Source organism: Fringilla coelebs, assembly GCF_963513975.1.
Source record: "Fringilla coelebs genome assembly, chromosome: 15".
In the NCBI taxonomy this organism is placed as follows: Eukaryota; Metazoa; Chordata; class Aves; order Passeriformes; family Fringillidae; genus Fringilla; species Fringilla coelebs.
In genome coordinates, this window is record NC_140041.1 from 2,206,598 (window position 1) to 2,225,382 (window position 18,785).

General features: G+C 50.8%; 1 protein-coding gene across 1 annotated transcript; it reads right to left on the minus strand.

Moving 5' to 3' along the window:
* Positions 1 to 1,347: 1,347 nt before the first annotated feature.
* On the minus strand, positions 1,348 to 17,983 carry DELE1 (DAP3 binding cell death enhancer 1). The gene is made up of 11 exons (XM_084215761.1): positions 17,809 to 17,983; positions 17,628 to 17,724; positions 17,399 to 17,519; positions 16,951 to 17,094; positions 10,597 to 10,652; positions 8,806 to 8,899; positions 7,947 to 8,089; positions 6,968 to 7,126; positions 6,039 to 6,131; positions 2,615 to 2,771; positions 1,348 to 1,761 (listed from the first exon to the last, which is right to left on the minus strand). The coding sequence occupies exons 1-11, from the start codon at positions 17,910 to 17,912 to the stop codon at positions 1,505 to 1,507; spliced, it is 1,425 nt and encodes a 474-aa protein (XP_084071887.1). The 5' UTR covers positions 17,913 to 17,983; the 3' UTR covers positions 1,348 to 1,504.
* Between the last annotated feature and the right edge of the window lie 802 nt (positions 17,984 to 18,785).

Here is an 18,785-nt window from a genome sequence, read left to right on the forward strand (position 1 = left end):
TTGGGAGCACAGGCAGAGGGACAAACAGCCAGCACAACCTCACATCTCCCTCTGCAAAGTTGCTTTGATGTCCCTGTCAGAGGAAAGTCCTTACACAAAAATACCTTATAACATCAGGTTTAAAAGGAGACAAATTCCTCCCTCTTGCTTCAATTTCCTGATTCTGCAAACTGCTTTCAGCCCCCCCAGCCCCTCTCCCATCCTGACCCATGCGTAAGCGCGCTCTGGATTATCACAGCATAGGAAATCCACCCCAGGAATTTCCGGCTCCTTGTATCCTGCTTGATAAAGGAAATGGTCTAAGAAAGCTTGGTCTGAGCAGAAGGAGAGAGCAGACCAGAAGAACAATCAGATGTGTTGAGGGCTGGCTGTGCCCCTCCCTTGCTGCTGGAGAAGTTCAGGATGGGGCCATTGCCTTTGTTTTGCAGAGCCTGATCTACACAGAGCACCAGGGCCACAGGAAGCTGGGCAGCTTGCACAGATGCCCTTGAACCAGTTTAAACTGGTGTGAACAAATGCCTTTTTCCGGATTCAGCCGCCCCAGTGGAGAAAATTATCACACCAGCTGCCTGCTGCTGCTGCCTGCCAGTGGTGCCTTCCCGCTGGGAGCATCCCTTATCCACTCTGCTGAAAATGAGCTGGCGTGCTCAGCAAACAGGGACACGATGGATTTCGAAGCAAACCTTGCTCATTGTGTCTCAGAGAGGTGTGCCTGTGGGAGCAGCTCCCTGCCAGGGCTGCAGGAGCAGGAGTGGGGACAGAAGGACACTGACATGGTGCAGGATGGCCGGGGACAGCTGTCACCTCACTGCTACAGGTGGATCTGTCACATCCCATAAAAAACTCTGCCCAATGATGAGAATTTATTCTCTTGCTTGCCCAGGTCTGAAAGCAGATTAAACTGCCATAATGGAAACACAGAGCCAGCCTACACTGTGCTGGTAGCAGGAGTACTGTGAGCACTTGCCTTGGAGAGAGAGAAAATTGCCTCAGAGGGTGTGGGCCAGGACAATCCCAGGGTTAGTTGCCACCATCTCCATATGGTGGCTTGTAAACTTCCCTGGGGGACCACGAGCAAGACATGCAGGGCTACTGGAATTAGAACCCCACATCACAGCACTGTGATGCAGAATCACAGAATGGTTTGGGCTGGAAGGACCTTAAATCTCATCTTGTTCCACCCCCTGCCATGGCAGGGACACCTTCCACTATCCCAGGCTGCTCCAAGCCCTATCCAGCCTGGTCTTGGATACTTTCAGAGATCCGGGGGCAGCCACAGCTTGGCTCTAACACAGAAACACAGGTGCAGAAGCAACATCCCTGTGTGGAAGGTGGAGTACTTGATGGTGCAGGAGATATCACAAAGTTTATTCTCAAAGCCCAGGTATTTAAAAATGCCTCCTGTTCCATGAACACAGAGCATTCTCTTTCCTTTCACTGCCAGCCTGGTTCCAGCCCACACCAAGGGCTGCCTTGCCCTCTGCCTGCTGGTTCACTTACTGCTCTACTGCCAGCAGTGCTGGGGCTCCCAGCCCTGCAGCTCCAGTGGCACTGTCCTGGCTCTGAAGGCACAGCTCCACCCTGCACTGCTGAGCAGCATCACGTGCAGTGTGCCTGTGCTCCAGGAGTGGGGCAGGGTGAGGCCACACTGTCCTGGCTGGCTGCTGTGGAGACCTGCAGACACAGGCTCAATAGTCCAGAAATCAGGGCTGGAGGAGGAGGCTCTTAATCCTGAAGGGAATGGATGCTTTGTGTGCACATCTGAAAGTACAGAAAAACAAGGTATTAATGACACTGGCAAAGGCTGGGCTTGATCATACAGCCATGGAATCACAGAATACCCTGAGCTGGAAGGGACCCTTAAGGACCATCAAGTCCAACTCCTGTATAGACACCCCAACAATCCCACCCTGTGCTGAGACTGTTGTTTAAATGCTTCTTGAACTCAGACTGGTTTGGTGCTGTACCCACTGCCCTGGGGAGCTTGTTCCACTGCTCAACCACTCTCTGGGTGAAAAACCTTTTCCTGAACCTCCCCTGACATAGCTCCAGCCATTCCCTCAGGTGCTGTCCCTGGTCATAGGGAGCAGATACTGGAGCCCTGTGCTGCCCCTTAGGACATTGAAAACCACAATGAGCTCTGCCCTCAGTCTCCTCCAGCTGAACAAACCAGGTGCCCTGACCTGCTCCTCACAAGGCTTCCCCTCCAGACCCTTCCCCATCCTCGTGGCCTCCTTTGGACACTCTCTAATGGTTTAATGCCTTTTTCATACTGTGGTGCCCAAAACTGCCTGCAGGACTGGAGGTGAGGCTGCCCCAGTGCAGAGCAGAGGAGGACAATCCTCTCCTGGCCCAGCTGGTGGTGCTGGGCCTGGTGTCCCCCAGGACACAGTTGGTCTTTTCAACAGAAATAATTCTGTGACCCATCATACTATGGGAACAGCTTCTCCAGCTGGAAAGAACTGAGGAAGAAAAGTGGCGCCTTCCCTTCAGACAAAGAACTCCTTTGTGCTGTGGCCTGTGCGAGCCCTCCTCTGGCAAACCCAGGCCCCACTTTCACGGGGCCACCTGCCCATGCAGTGCCCAGCCCCTGGTGCCCTGCTGGCCCTGGTACCTTGCAGCTCCTGCTGCCACGCCCGCAGTCTGTCCCGGGCCTGCCTGTTCCCCGCGGCCGCCGACTGCCGGTAGTGCCTCAGCGCCTCCGCCAGGTCCTGCTGCACTCCCAGGCCCTGCTCGTAGCAAACGCCCACATGGAACCTGCTCTGGGCATCCTGGCACAGCAATCACACGGGAAAGGAAACAGAGAGTCTTTAGCACCTTCTGCAGAGTTTACTGCTCTATCTTTGGTCACCTTGCTAAGTTTACTGCTCCATCCCTTAGGCTGTATCTTCAGTAGTTTAGTCCCCTGGAGAGAAGCATAATCTCTGGCTCTGCTCCTTCCTATCCCTTTCCAATTAAATTCACTGATTTCCCTTCAACACCCAGGGCTGTGGCAGGGGAACAAAGGAGCAGCTGCCTGTGCAGAGCATCCCAGTTGTCTCAGAGGTCAGAGCTGAGGTGTCTTGGGCAGCAGTGACTGTGCCACATCCTGATCCCACCCAAGCTCCGAGCACGCCCTGAGACTGCCCTAAGAGAGTTCAAGCCCAAGTCTTGTAAAAACATCACAAATGGCACAGAGGTACTTGCTGCCAAGGGTTGGGAAATTCCCCTTTAACACAACAGTGCAGCACTCTCCTGCTCAGCCTCACCTCATTTTATTCCAGAAGAAATCTCAGGCAGCAGAAATGAAGTAAATGAAGCAAATATGCACTAGAGAAAAAGCACCTGAACCACTCAGACATATGTAACTGCTGGGAACAAACTGGAAAGCAAAGGTTGGCACTGCAGTGAAGCCAAATCCAAACCCATGACATGTTTATATGTCAGCTATGCATTTTATCTTTGAGATCCAATGGGAAGCAAAGGGTCTCAGGGAGCAGGAAAGCAGGATGACACTCCTGAAGACATTAAAAAGACTGCACGGACTTGTGGTCACACAGACCTTTCCAGCAACAAAGCCAGCAGCACAGCCTGAAGAGTGTGGCTGCCAGAAACATGATCTAAACAAGGCTTTGCAAAAAAAGTAAGAAAAAGAAAAAAAAAACCAAGTAAGTAGCGAGTTTTAATAAAGCCACTAGAAAAGAACATATTGCAAGTGTTGCTGTCTAGGATGTAGCTGGTAGAGGCAAGTGAAGAACTCAGTGAGTGGGTGCTTTGCAAAATGTTGCAAGTCTCAGCTTATGACAGCAATAAACTCCTTTAGAGATGAGATAAACACGTTGAAGGATTGGCACTTCAGCTGTGACAAGAGATAGGGTTCAATCAGGAGAGCTGCACCACCATCTCTCACAGGATGAACACCTCAGAGCCAAGCCTGCAGCGAGGGGAGAGCCCCAAATTAGCAGGGCAGAAGTGACTGCAACACCCTTGGAAATCTGCATGCCAGGCCCAGTTCTCCAACAGAACTCTCTATTAGGGGTTTGTATTCTGTGGCTGCATGTAGGAAATCAGGAAGGATAAAAAGTGGGAAACAAAGCAGAACACAGTTCTTGTGTTGGAAAAACACTTGTCAGAGTTTCCAGCTCTGCTCTAGCAGAGAGAACAACCACAGAAATGCTGAATCCGTGACTTTTTGTGCTGTTTTCCTTTTTCTGGATTTGTACTAAACTATGCTGTCCTTGCTTCATCCATGCCAAGAGTTCTTTCAGCCAACTAAACATCAATTCCAACTGCAGGGTAATGTGAAGTGAACCTGTCCACGGAGCCCTTCTCCTAGGAAAATGGGGACATCCCATCCCAGGGAGCCCACCATCAGCCTGCCCTCAAGGCTGAGGCCCTGAAACATCCACAGCATCTGCTGAGCAGCACAGATGGGCAAGTATGCTTGGGGTCTGAAACTCTGACCAAAACATGCCAGGGGTGCACCTGAGGACCTGCAGTTACCTGAGAGATTTTGTGTGGTTAAGGCATTACCAGTAAATGCCAATCATCTGTTTAATGGGATAACTCAATGTGATACTGTTCAGCATAAACCTTTGACTCCAGGCTGGAAAAAAGGAGCCAAGGATGAAACTTAGGAGAGATCTTTAGCAGATTTAGAACTAAATACTGTGTACTGTGATGTCTGAGCTGCTGTGGCAAGTCAGGCCTTGTCCAGCACACTGAGAGTGTCTCCGTGCTGGAAAGAGGGTGAAAACCCAAGTGGCAAAGTTTACAATGATGTAAAAATGACCATTCAAAAATGGTCAAACTTACTATAAAGAATTAATTAAAGAAGCTCTCACACACCTAAGGAATGAGCAACACAATCATGAAGGAAACATTACTGCCAAATGCAAAGTAGTGCTGATAGGAAGAAATTTGGGTATCACACTGTGATAGTTCCCTGAGACCATCTCATCACTGCTCAGTGCCAGGCAAAGGGCAAGCAGGGCTTGGAATTATTGGAAAGGAATGCAGAACAAAGCAGAGGAGCTCATTATGTGAGATCCATGGCATACCTCCATCCTGAGTCCACTTTTAGTCCAAGTATCTTAAAATGGTCAAATGAGAATTAGAAAAATAGACAGAAGACTGACAAGCAAAGTAGAACAGCTTAACTACACGGAGGCACAAACTAAACCAGCACTGCAGCCTGCAAAAGAAATGACTCAGAGAGGACACACTAAAGGGCACCACAACCACAACTATTAGCCAGCAGAAGAGGCAACAGCTATTCATTATTTTCCACTGCACAAAAGCTGTGGGAACTGGAGTTAAAATGAACAAGTTCTTCAGGAAAAAAAAAACCCTGGCCATTACAATGCAGCTGAAAACAAGGGGACAATGGCAAGAAACAGAACTGTGGGATGCAGAAACCTGGCTGCAAGACATGGGATCCACACTTCTGCTCCTCTAAATGCTGGTGGGGGTTCAGGAGAGTGCTGTGCCCACACTGGCACTGCCCTTCAAGAAAGAGAAGCCTGGGCCACTCGGGGAAAGTGCATGCCGTAAGATTCCTGGGGATCTAACATGAGCTGTGAAGAGAAACAGCAAAAATGGGGAAAGGCTGAATGGAAATTCAAGTGTTTCAATATGTTAAAGGTGCCTGAATTTAAAAATAAATCCAGAAACAGTCTTTCCATCCTGTCTATAAGAGGAGAGAAACAATGGGCCAATTTTGAAGAACAGATTTGAGATAAACACAATGAAGTTCTCCAAGTGATGCAGTAGTGAAAGATTTTGACTGAAGAGGGTGTAGATGCTCCATAATGGGAAAGCTGTACAATGCTGGAAGCTGGATACAGGCACTGGTGCTGTAGGAACTCCTCCAGCCCAACAGGGCTGTCTCTGTAGGGTCTGTGCCCAGGGCCTCTCACCTCTCCAAGAGGCACCAAGGCTCCACTCTGTCCCTTCACACTGGGCAGTAAAATCCTGACACTCTCGTTTCCAAGACACCCTGAAATCCTCTACCTGCAGATGCCAAGCTGAGGACAATCCCTGGCAGAAGGATTACTTACCCCACTGTTTGCTGCCTGCAGCAGGTACTTCAGACCTCTCTTCTCCTGAGGGTGCAGCCCCCTCATGTAGAACACTCCGAGATAAGCCTGTGCCTGCAACAAAACAACACGGCCCAGATCAGCCAGGATTTTAATTATTTGGTTTTTTTACTGATTTTTTAAGCTGCTGAGGTTACTGTGGCAGTGTGGTAAGGACCCTCCTTGTGCAGGGGCTCTTGGGAGAGCCAGGGCTGCCCTAAGAAAAATCAGCATGACTTGGTAAACACGAAGAATTCACATTTGAGAGCCAGAGTATCATTTCAAACTCCTTGTGGGAGTCAGAGCCAGGGAATGGCTCTCACTCGTGTCCTGTCCCCAAGATCCAGCAGATGCACCCCTGGCCAGTGGGCTCCAGGAGGCACAGGCACTGCCAGCCTGGCATTCCCAGGATGAGATGGCACATGCCTAAATGCATCTCCTGGAGTGGGAAAGGAGGGCAGGAGACAGATCTGCACAGATGAGTCATCTCAGAAAGTCACAGATACAAAATGAGGATCTGTTCTTGCTTCAAGCACTGGAAGTTCCTCCAGTACAGTGACCTGTACTCTTGGAATTGAGAGGAGATGAAATCTGAGCTGTGTTTTCAAGCACAGGTGAGCTCTCCCAGCCAAAGGTTTAATGTAAGAGCCCCATTGACAAGAGCCAACCAATGTGTGGCACAGTGGCTCTGTCTGCAGGCAGGGCTGTCTCCCAGACATGTCAGGAATACACACAGAGACTCAGAGAATGGTTTGGCTCACAAGGGACCTTAGAGATCCTCTAGTTCCAACCCCCCTGCTGTGAGCAGGGATAAACACATTGGAAGGCTTTCCCTTCCAGTGCTGTCTAGGATGTGGCTTCAACCCTTCAGTTAGGGCTCTCTGCTGGCTCTCTGACCTATGGACACCAACCTCTGTGATGCCAGCCCCAGCTGCTTGCTCCAGGAGTGCCACAGCCTTGTGATGCCTGTCCCAGGGGCTGCCAGGGCCGTGCTGGAGCAGGTACCTGGCGTAGCGGTACTGGGCCATGGGGTGACGGCTGCTGGCTGCCTGGCAGTAATAAAAACCTGCCTGAGAGAGAGACAGAGAGAGAGAGAGAAACCCAGCTGATGCATGCCCTGAACATGACATGGCTCCTTTCAAGCTTCACCTCTCTGGCTAGACCCATCACAAGCTGCATCCCTCCCACAGCAGAACATCAGCTGGGTCAGGTGAGACAGTGAGTACCCCAGAGCCCTGGAACCACCCAGCCCGAGCTGAAGGGGGTGGCACTGGGCCAACCACTGACTCAAACCAAGCTGCCTTTGCAGCTCTTCCCAGCTCCAGCAGCTGCTGGCCAGCTTGCACTAGGTGGCAGGCTGGAGTTACAGGAGCCAAACTGGAGATCTGAGAAGCCCTGGGATGTGCAGCGGTGTCTTAAATACAGCAACATGACAGGTTTCTCCTTGGAACCCTGCTGGGTGCTGGTAGCACAGCCTGTGCACCTGGAGAACCTCAGAAGCTGTGGGAAAGGGATCTCAGAGCACCTCTCTGAGGGGATTGGTAACACTGAAAGCAGCTCTGCAAAGCTGCAATTTTTATTATTTCCAGCATTTTCTACTGAATCTTCAGAGCCTGGGCTCTCCCAGGCTCCCCAGGGAATGGGCACAGCCCTGAGGCTGCCAGAGCTCCAGGAGCATTTGGACAGCACTCCCAGGGATGCACAGGGGGGATTGTTGGGATGGCTGTGCAGGGCCAGGAGCTGGATCAATGATCCCTGGGGGTTCCCTCCAGCTCAGGACATTCCATGACTTTCCCAGCCATGAAAAAGGAACAAAGCTCCAAGCACCCAGCACAGATCCCTCTCCAGATGTGTGCTCCCACACCCACCCCCCGGGCAGGCCCTGGATACCTTCTCCAAGTCCTTCTCGGTGCCCCTGCCGTGCTCGTAGCACAGCCCCACGTTGAACTGGGCTTTGCTGTAGCCCCGATCTGCCGCCAGCTTGAAGCAGGTGAAGGCCACCCGGCAGTGCCCCGCCCTCATGCTCTCGATCCCTGAGGAAAACACAGCCCAAACCATGGAAAACAGGGAAAAGCACACAGCCACAACCCAGCCTCCAATGCAGCAACCTCCCCCACAGCCACTGGGCCTTCCTTGGCTCACGCCAAGTGCTCTGGGCCACTTCCAGCTGGCTCACCAACCCTCCTTCCACAGTTTCCGTAAGAAAAATGGCAACACTGCATTTTAGGGATTTTTCTGGGCTCGTGGCAGAGAGGGATCACAGGCTAACACAACGTATGGCTCACACAAGAAACAACTTGCTTTTCAGTTCTTCAACGAGTGGTGTATATAGGGCAGGGACTTTTCTTAGCTCATTGCATCTTCCTTCTGCTTTTCTTAGAGTTGCAATCCTGCAATTGCTTTTTCAGCTTGCCAGGAAAACCGTGAGCTCAGACAATAAAAGAAGGATACAAGGATATGACATCTTGGGTTGCAAAAAAGACAGAGATGGCTTAATTTCCAGCTACAGATGTCAGGACAACAGTGCAGGCTTCAAGCAAGCCTGGATTGAAATATGCTGAGATAAATCAGGTGGCACGATGGGACAAAGGGCAATAAATCTCTCCAAGCACAGTTAAAATTGCTGAAAGGAGGCTTCAGCTTGGGTATTTGCCATCCCTGCCTTCTCACAAGACCTGCAACCATTTGGAGGTCCTCCAAAATGAGAAACCTGTGGTTTAAGGGCAAAACAAAACCAACTCCACATTACCAAGGATATTCAATGCAATGGAAATATCAATTCGGAAAATCTGCTGCAATTGGAAAGCGGCTTCCTCTAAATGCCCTCGCTGAGCTGGGTCACCCTGAGGAGTCAGAGAAAAAAGCTATTAAAGAGAGCTAAATCACATCAACCCTAGAGGAGATGCTGGCTTGGAAACCAAGCAGTGAGACCTGTTTGTATGGTAGTTCAGTCATCAGGAGGGTGAGGTCATGTGTACACACAAAACCCTCCCTGTCCTACACAGCCACCTCGCTGGGGAAGCTGTACGGACACTGCTCCCCTGCCCTTGGCCAGGGAGCTTGGTGAAGCCTCTCAGGCACCAGGAGACCTTTCAGAATTCAGCAAATACCTCATCCTACTCAGCAATCTGCAGCTCCTCTGAAGGGGCAGCGCAGGGACAGCTTCGAGCTCTGCTCTGGGACAGGGACAGCAGCCAGGGAGTGGCTGGAGCTGGGCCAGGGCAGGGCCAGGCTGGATTTTGGGAGAAGGTTCTCCCTCCAGAGGGTGCTGGCACTGCCCAGGCTCTCCAGGGAATGGGCAGGGCCCCGAGGCTGCCAGAGCTCCAGGAGCCTTTGGACAGCGCTGCCAGGGATTGTTGGGGTATCTGGGCAGGGCTGGGACTGAATATCCTCGTGGATCCCTTGCAAATCAGGATATTCCACGATTCTCCAAGATAACTCCCCCCTTCAAAAATAACATTAGCCCTTGTTCCCTCTGCCACATCGTGCCCAGAGCAGAGTCCCTGCCAAAACACCCTCACACCTTTGCTTTACCCAGTTCCAGCTGAGCTGCCCCCTCAGCTGCTGAAATCCTGCAGGGCTCAGCAAATCCGTTCATCGGGGCAATGAACAGCCTGGGACGTGGGAGCAGGCTCAGCCCAGCCCAGCTCCACGCCCTGAGTGCCATCGAGTGGCAGCAGAGCTCAGTGCACACGGGGAATCAGCCCCTTGGCTCAGGGCTACTCCCAAGAGGCCAAGACAAGTCTCCAAGGCCCCTCCCTGAGCTGCTCCATGACCCAGCTGCAGGCTCTTCCTCCAGCCCTGCACAAGGGGCACCTCCCAGGATGGAGAGATCCATGCTCACCCCCTCAGCAGATCAAGCAAATTCCTCCTTGGTGCCTTTTGCAGGAACTCACTCTGCTAAAAGCTGAATTTACCTCACTCTGCTCACAATGTCCTTGAGCAATTGCTCAGCCGAGTGATTATCTTAAAAAAGGAATTATTTGCATCTAAGATGTGAATTGCAAAAAATTGGCAGGTTTAATCACAACAAGAACAATAATATAATTTATGGCCTTGTGACTCTCGAGCTGATGCACTCTCTTCAAGCCCCAAGTGCTTCCCTCTTTACCAGACAAGAGCCAGCCCTGATTTGCAGCATTTGGAGTGACACCACCTTCCCCAGTCATGGGTTGTCTGGTAAACACCAAAATAGCAACAGCTGTAATCACCTAGTGAAAGACTGCATCAAAATGCATATACACAGCAACACACTGGTGCTGCTGAATTTATTTTTTTGTTTGGTTGCTTGGTTTGGTGTTTCTCACCATTTTCTTTCAGTGCTTTCCTGCCAGCAGCCCTGTTACACAGATACATCAAAGGACGGGGATGGCAGTTTGTAAATCCTGGAATTTTCTGGCTGTAGCAGAGGTCAGTATATTCCATCTCCCTTCTTTTCCCAGTCTTGTGTGTGAGTGTTGCTCAGGCTGTGCTTGGGTAGCTCTGGGATGTGTTCCTGCAGGGCAGGTGCAGACAGAAGGGATGGAAAATGAAACCTTACCTTTCCACTGTGGAGAACTGGCCCCACCCTGGAGCTCACAGGGATTTGGAACTCCCCTGCATTAAAAAAAAATCCAACAAAAAAGCAAAGTTTAGCAGTGCTGCATCTCTGCCTCTTCTCATCCTCTCTATTCCATAGCTCTTTTCTAAAGGTCTGATCTCCCATTCAGTCAGGGACATCAGGAACAGAAGGAACCCCAACCAATCTGACCTTTGGAGTAAAAGCAAGCTCTGGAATCCAGCCCTGTGGCTGCAGCTCCTCCAGTAAGGCCCCTGGTTTTGATCTGAAGACACCAAAAGTAGAGAATCTTCTGCTTTTCCTAAATGTTCCAGTAACTTGTAATCACTGCTTTAAACCCCTGTGCTTCATTTCAAATTAAAGTACTCCTACTCTGGGTTTCTGCTCCCAGGCACTGACTCTTCTAGGTTTTTTCTTCTTTACTAAAAAGCCAATTCCTTCTTTTGAAAGTCCTGACACGACTAATCAGCCCCTCTTGATTCCTGTCTGTGATTCTAAAAAGACTGCACCATTCACATCTTTCAACTGCAGCACTTTTCTGCCAGCCTTGGTTAATTTTATGACTTTTTGCTACTATTCCTGAATTTCCAACGGGGTTACTGAGGTGCAGCCCCTCTCAGCAGTGTCACAGGAGGGGTGACATTGCCTCCTCTTGCCCAGTTTGCCTGGATCAGAACTGCTGCAGCTCCCAGCTCACCCAGGGCATCACACCCAACCCTCAGCTGAGGTGCTGCCTCCCCATGTCCTTCTCCAGGTCATCTCTCTGCAGGGCACAGCCCTGCTCCTGTGCCAGGGGATGATCAGCCCTGTCAGGCACACTGGGACAAGTTCAGCACTTTGTCACCAGTTTCAATCAGAATTATCTGACAGAGCATCTCCAGCCTGAGCTCAGCCACCTTGCTCAGAGCAGGACTGTGCTGGCAGTGGTCACAGTGGCATCACTCCTGCCACTGCAAGAGGACAGCGACCTTCACAAAGAGGAGACAGCCAGAGGCCAAGGATTTTAACCTGGGTCACCACAAGCAGCTGGATCCCACAGGACATTGAACTCCAGGTGCTGGAGCCTGGACTACTTCGAGCCAGAGCTGTGCTCTCCCTGTGCCTCCCTCTCAAGCGGTGTGAAAGCCAACACAAGCGAAACAAAATGTCCTTTTTGGGCCTGATTCCTGGACTCCTGGCACTGTTTGGATCCAGGAGCAGCAGCAATGAGGTGTGCAGCAGGCAGGAGTGCTCCTTGCAGTGCCTGTGCTGTACAGCATGCAGGGAGCCATGGCCTGTGTGCCAGCTGCAGCCTCATTATTCCCAGACAAACAATTCCCCCCTGGCTGTATTCAAATGTGTGTTATCTGAACGGGCCCCACTCACCCAACAAGCAACATCACTGTGGCAAACATGACTTCTGTGCAGTATTCCACCTAAAGTAGTATAATCTGTGAATTTATTAGTTGTGCTTTCTGTTTCTTTGCAGAGCAGGCATCAAATGATCTGATATTTCTCACTGTAAGGCTCTATCGTGTATCTCCCTTGTGATGTAATTTGGGTTTTTGCCACACAAACAACTGCAAATCCCATGGAAAAAAAATGGTCTGTATTAAGAATTCTCCCACTTCTTGTTTAAACAGCATTAGTACATCCACACTTTAAAGAAACTGTACATTTTGCATGGGCGTCTACTCCTAAATCAGAAACTCCTCGTTTACTGTGAAAATGTTGTAATTTCGACAAACCACTGAACCATGAAAAATTAGCAGCACTAATTCTGAATTCTGTCAGCCTGCAAAAGCACCTTGTGCCCCTCTACCATGGGAAACCCCTCCTCACTCAAATCTCCACAGATCAGGGTTCCTAATCCCACAGAACATCTGGAAAAAAGCACAGGGACCAACCTATCCTGACACCCAGCCCCAGTCCTGAAGGATCAGTGAGTCCCAGGATGGCTTGGGCTGGAAGGGAACTTAAAGCTCACCCAGTTCCACCCCTGCCATGGGCAGGAACACCTCCCACCACCCCCAGGCTGCTCCAAACCCTGTCTAACCTGGTTTTGGACACTTCCAGGGATCCAGGGGCAGCCACAGCTGCTCTGGGGGACCTGAATTCCCTCAGAATCACCTTTGAGGCTGGGCAAGCTAAATTATTCTTCAGGTTATGTTTAAAAGATGGGAATATCACAGCTGGAATTTTCTGTATGACTTTATTTCTACTTCTTCAAACCCATGCTATGATGCAACATGACTGCACATTCTTTTTTCCATGCAGTCTTGCAGCTTTCAGTGTTCTGGATGCCCAGTGCTCACATCTTCAGCAGTTCATAAATATTTTTGTCTCTCTTCACTGTTCATCCTGGACTAATCAAGTGTTGCTCACAGCTAGCTCCAAATGAGGAATTAATAATCTTCTCCTAGACAGCCTAGATTGCTCATCCCAAAACATCTACGAGAACGAAGTCACAACAAGAGCTGGCCAAAATCCAGCATTTCTGCCTCATGGAAAATTTCACTGTTTCCAATTGGTTTCATTGTGCTTTGAAATGAAAACACACTTTTGCAATGTCTGTAATCTCGGAATTGAAATAACGAATTTTACAGTTCTGCCAGGGGTAAAATACAACTCCCCAGGGCATCATTCAGCTGCTGTAACACTGAGACTGGCTGTAATCACCTGCTTGCTCACTCTGTGCCTTTAACTTCCAGCAAAAAGCCTCTGAGTGAGGCAGAAATTGCATGGAAAAAAATAAGATGTGAACACAGAGCCGAGGACTTGCTGGTAGCAATATCTAGAATGCTACTTAAAGCAAGTTTTAAGATAATTTCCCGAAGTTTTCTTTTTAAACAAAGAATAGATTTTGTTCCTATTGTGCTCCAATAAAATTGGAATGGCTTTTGTGGAAAGCTGAGATGTTGGGATCCAACCCACAGATCTTTGCCACAACAACAGCAGATTGTCACTGCACAGGACACCAGCACCAGCAAGTGTGGAAATGAACTGAAACACCCAGAGAAAGGGGAAGGACTCTCCAGAAGATCCCTTGCCATTGCTGGCAGCAGCCAGGGTACATTCTGCTGCTCTCTGAGCTCTGCTTTCTCATGGCAAGGCTTTGCTACCAGATTCCCCTGCATCATCTGCCAGGCGTCTGTCCTTCCCTTCCTTCTGCTCTCCCCAGCTTCCTGCTGCATCCTCATTTTGCCAGCCTCACCCTCTTTCAGTAGCTAAACACCAGAGGAAAAAAAAAATCCTGTACCTCAGGCAGGTTTTTCTGTAGAAAGCAAAATGTAGTGAAAGAAAGGGATCATCAAGCTTCACTTTCCATGGAAAGATTCCCAGGACTTCTCACATGACAAAACCCTGCATTTTTTCAGGCTCTTCAGAGCAGATTACCAAATCTCTTCCCCCTGACTTTTCTCCATAAATTCCCACAAAATGGAGGCACAAGAAAATGTGGAATGTAACCCGAGGACTTATGTGCGGAGCAAAATCAAATTATTTCTGACATATATTATCTCTGACAAGTGACAGTTGGAGACGCTTGGGCAGAAAGGGTGAGGAGCAGGGATTATAGAGTCACGCTCTCCCTGGCAGAACTTTCCAGCAATCAGCTGTTCTGTGATCTGAGCAGGAGGTTTGGCTGGACCAATTAAGTCTCATTTCAATGTGTAATTTTACCTAATCACTTCTTGGAACCCACTTGTATTTCTGGCCCGTAGCAGTGAGTTCCACAATTTACCTGGGCACCGGCCAAACACAAAATGCCTTTTGCTTTTTTCCAAACTTGCCACCTGACCCTTCTGCGCTGCCTTTTAATATCAGCATTATGAAAAACCTGTCCCTATTCTCTTTCTCTCAACACTTTTGGTTTCACAGAGCACCAGCACATTCTCTGCCACTTCTTTTTTTTTAAGCTGAAGAGTCAGTCTGTGTTTGGATGTAATTGTCTCCCTGTCATCTTTTCTCTGCAGTTTTGTCCCTGTTTTTTAGGCACTGTCTTTTCCTTAAGTGCTCAAGACATGGCTGCATCCCAGACTCACATGAACCCACAGCACTGCCTTGTCCTCAGCTCCTTCCTTCACCATAATTAACATTTAATTGGCCTCACTGCTGCCGAGCACTGACTTAACCTTATCAAAAGCACATCCACAGTGACTTTAAATGTTCCCTCTGCAAGACAATTATTAATTTGACACTCCTCACTCTGTGTGTGTATTTACAGCCACACTCCCCTGTGCACACTTGTTTAACCCACCTGGGGATTACCCTGGCTTTGGTTCTGTGCCACCTTTGCCTGTGACTTTCAGATTTGACTGTCCTGAAAAATTTTTTACCATTTGCTGCTTCTGCTGCCTCGTTCATCACCTCTTTTCTCCAAATCACTGCTGACTGTGATGAGCAGAACAGGTTTAACAAAGGACAGGGGAATCCTACAGTAATGGCTCTCCACTGTGAAAACTTTCTTGTGCTTTAAGGAGTTACCAGCCCAAGTGTAACCCCTCCATGTTCCCCCACATCAGCTTTAATTCTTTAGATAGCTTTGGTTTAGGTCCTGTCTGGATGATTTTCAGAAAGCTAAAAGCTGGATTATCTTGCTCCACATGCCTGTTGACTTCTCCAAAGAAGTCTTAATAGATTTACAACTCTCTCAAGTCTCTGCAAGGGAGCAAGCTGGCCTGAAAAATGGTTTCCTAAATCCTTCCAAGACCTTTGATACAGCCCACTCATCCCAGCATCTGACACCTCTATCCTGTAACAGAGTTTCTACCAAATCAGAATCACCTATTTTGCAGTTCTGTGCCTCTAACCAACAGCCACCCACCCCTTTTTAAAAGCCAAGCTGTGCAATCTGTCAGTGCTCATTCCCCTGGCCACAGAGCAGGTTTGAGCATGGGATTACAGATGGTCCTCGGATGCTCAGTGATCTCCCAGCTTCTGAAGAACATCTGAACAAAGACCACGTGGCCTTAGTGACTCGTCACTGTTCAATTTATCAGTTTGCCCAAAAGCTTTTCCTGTTGACTCTCGGTAGGAGCTGTTTGTCAGACACACAGGCACTCCAGGATGTTCAGCTGTGCCAACTGCAGGCACTGCTGTCTCCACTTCTTCCCACCACTCCTCCCAGAGGTCCATGTCCAGTCACCTGCCAGTGCTGGAGTGCTTCTTAATATGCTCCAGGCTAAAGCAGATGGGTTAAACAGTCTAATTGGCAGTTTAGGTAAATTAACCTGGCTGTTTTCCTGGAGTTAATTAGGAGACATGGAAACAAAATGCTCCATTTGCCAACTGATGGGAATGGTAACCTCTGGCAGGAGAAGGTTTGATAAGCAGTGATGGGCAGTAGCTGAAATCAGCACACAAGGAAGCCAAAATTCTGAAAGCAAGCAGAAAATGGGAAACAGCTCTGACCTTTTCTGCAGCAGCTTCACTATTTGAATTCTCCCCTGTGAGGGTGCTGAGGCCCTGGCACAGAGAAGCTGTGGCTGCCCCTGGATCCCTGAAAGTGTCCAAGGCCAGGCTGGACAGGGCTTGGAACAGCCTGGGATAATGAAAGGTGACTCTGCCCATGGCAGGAAACAAGAAGAGTTGTCAGGTCCCTCTCAACCCAAACCAGTCTGTGATCCTGTGATTCAGCCAACATCTGTGGTTGATTTCCTGATGCGCCTCTTCTACACCACTACTGAATGTTGTCTCCTTGTCACCTGTTCCAGCAGGCTTCCTGCTTCCAACAACTTTCCTAAGGCCATTATCAGTGTTTCTATATCTAGTGAGCTGTAGGCCTCATCTGATCTTCCTTGGTGTGACTTTAAATTCCCTATGTAGGACACGCTTTCCTGGGCGAGACTTCAATTTTGTTGGAGCCTATCTTTCTATTTTTATAAAACTCATTTTAATAATGTCTTTGATACCTCCTTCCACTGCCTTATCTATGGCATAAGAGCTCAGAAATGCATCCTCATCTTGCAGGAAGAGAATAATTCCTCCACTTTCACACCATGTACACCAGTCTCACAGATCAATGGTGCAGCATTCTCCTGAATCCTTCTGGCTGCAAACATCTGTCCACAGTAAAAGAACAGGACTGGATGCTGCAATCAGTCTGCTAAGGCAGAGCGCTGTTGGGAAAGCTGTTGTCACCTGCAGTTACAGCACAGCCTTGTCTCTGCCTTCAGGAGGTTTTTTCCTCCTGTCTCTGGACTCTGATTCATCTCTTTGAAATTCTGCCTTTCCACTCTCACCTGCCTCCTCTAATGTCAATAAATGGCTACACACCCCTTGGCTCCGAGCTTGCCTTGGAGGAACTCCCAGGTCCTTCTGCCACGAGTATCCTGCCCTGCAGCACATGGCACATACCTGCTTCTGCCCAGGGCTGCCTCTCTCCTTGCCCCGAGGGGATGCCTGAGGATGAATTCTCTGCTACAGCCTCTGGACTTGCTTCCTGCAGGAACTGGGATCCCAGCTGCTCGCCAGGACTGCTGGTGGAGGCCTCAGTCACCACTGTAACACAGAGCAAAAGGCTGTGTCTGCTCCAGGTGACAACACCGGGCTGTGCATGTACTCAGTGTCCTCTGACCACACAGACAAGCAGGAGGAAAGTTCGTGCAGCAGAATCCAGAGCGGAAATCAAAGGTAAGGACACACAGAGTGGGACTGCACCAAACCGTAAGAAGCAGAGATTCTCCTGACACTCTCCCCAAGGCCCGAGAGCGGCCCTCAGCCTCTCCCGGCCTCACCGAGCACAGCCCGAGGCAGGAATCCCGCCGGCCGCCCCCCGCCGCCCTCCCGGGCCCCAGCCGCTGACCTGCGGGCTCTGGGGGCAGCGAGGAGCGCCAGGGAAGCCTCCGCTCTGTCCGGGCGTCCTGCAGCGAGCGGAGCCCCGCGATCTGCCGGAGCAGCTGCAGCAGCAGCGCGCCCACAGCTCCCTGCGGAGAGCGGACACGGTCAGGGAACAGCCCCGCTCCCGCTCCCCCCGGCCCCTTCTGCCCGGCTCTGTCGGGGATCCCCCGAGGTGTCCCCGCGCTGCTCCTCACCCAGGTGACGGCGTCCCGCACGGAGTAGCGGGGCACCAGGCCGGGCAGCGGCTGCCGCCGTCCTCCTCGCTCCGGGCCATCCTGACACGCGGGCGCCCTGCAACAACAACACACACACGGGCGCCGTGAGGCCGGGCCGCGCCGCCGGTCCCGGGCCGGGGGACCCCCGAGCCTCACTCACCGCTCGGGGCTGCAGCTGCGGCCGCCGCCCAGCCCGGGGGCACAGGCGGGGCGGGCGGGGGTGGGAGCGCAGCGGCCCCGGCCCAGCAGCAGCAGCCGCCACATCCCGCCCGCCCCGCCGGAACGCGCGGGCCACAGAGACGGGCGGGGGGCCGGGCACGGCGGGGGCACGGCGGGCCGGGACTGCGGGCACGGCGGGCACGCAGGGGATAGCGGGGACAAGGGCGGCTACGGGGAGGGCGGGCGGAGCGGCAGCATGGCCACGGAGAGGGGATGCAGCGGCACGGGCAGCACGGAGCGAGGACAGAGCGGCGGCGGCACCATAGAGCGCGGGTAGAGCGGCCCCGCCGCCATGGAGCGCGCCCAGAGCGCCGCCCGGCCGGGAGGTCCCGTGTGGGCACTGAGGGGGTCCTGCTCCGCAACTCGTGGAACGGGTAAAACATTTCTGAAGAAAATGTGTTCACCGGGCTTCGATCTCTGTCTGCTTTCCAGCCTAATCAGCAAGAAGGGTGATTGTGTCCGTGAAACAGCAGCTCACGAGCTCTGTGTCATGTCCAGGTGTTCCAAAGACCGATTACTTGTTGGTAGAGTCACCTTGCAAATGACGCTGACATTTCAAAGTCAGAAATAGTTAACAATTTGTCCAGAGTATAACACGGAATGAGAAGGGGGTTATGAAACAGGGCGCTGCCTTTTTGTTGCAGAATGCAGAATAAATTAAAATTAAGGAAGGATGTTCATTGGTGCTTGATCTTTGTATGCTTTCTAGCCACATCAACAAGGAGGAGATTTAATCCCTGGAACAAATAGCACCTAACAAGCTCTAAGTGATGTCCAAGCGTTAGAAGGACAAATTACTCAGAATTGCCTTGCTAAGGTTTAGGGCTGGACACGTTTCAATGACCTCAGACCCCTGGGAGGTTGAGGAAGCTTGTAAAGAAGGATGTACCACTGATGGTGGACACAAGGCAGAATTTA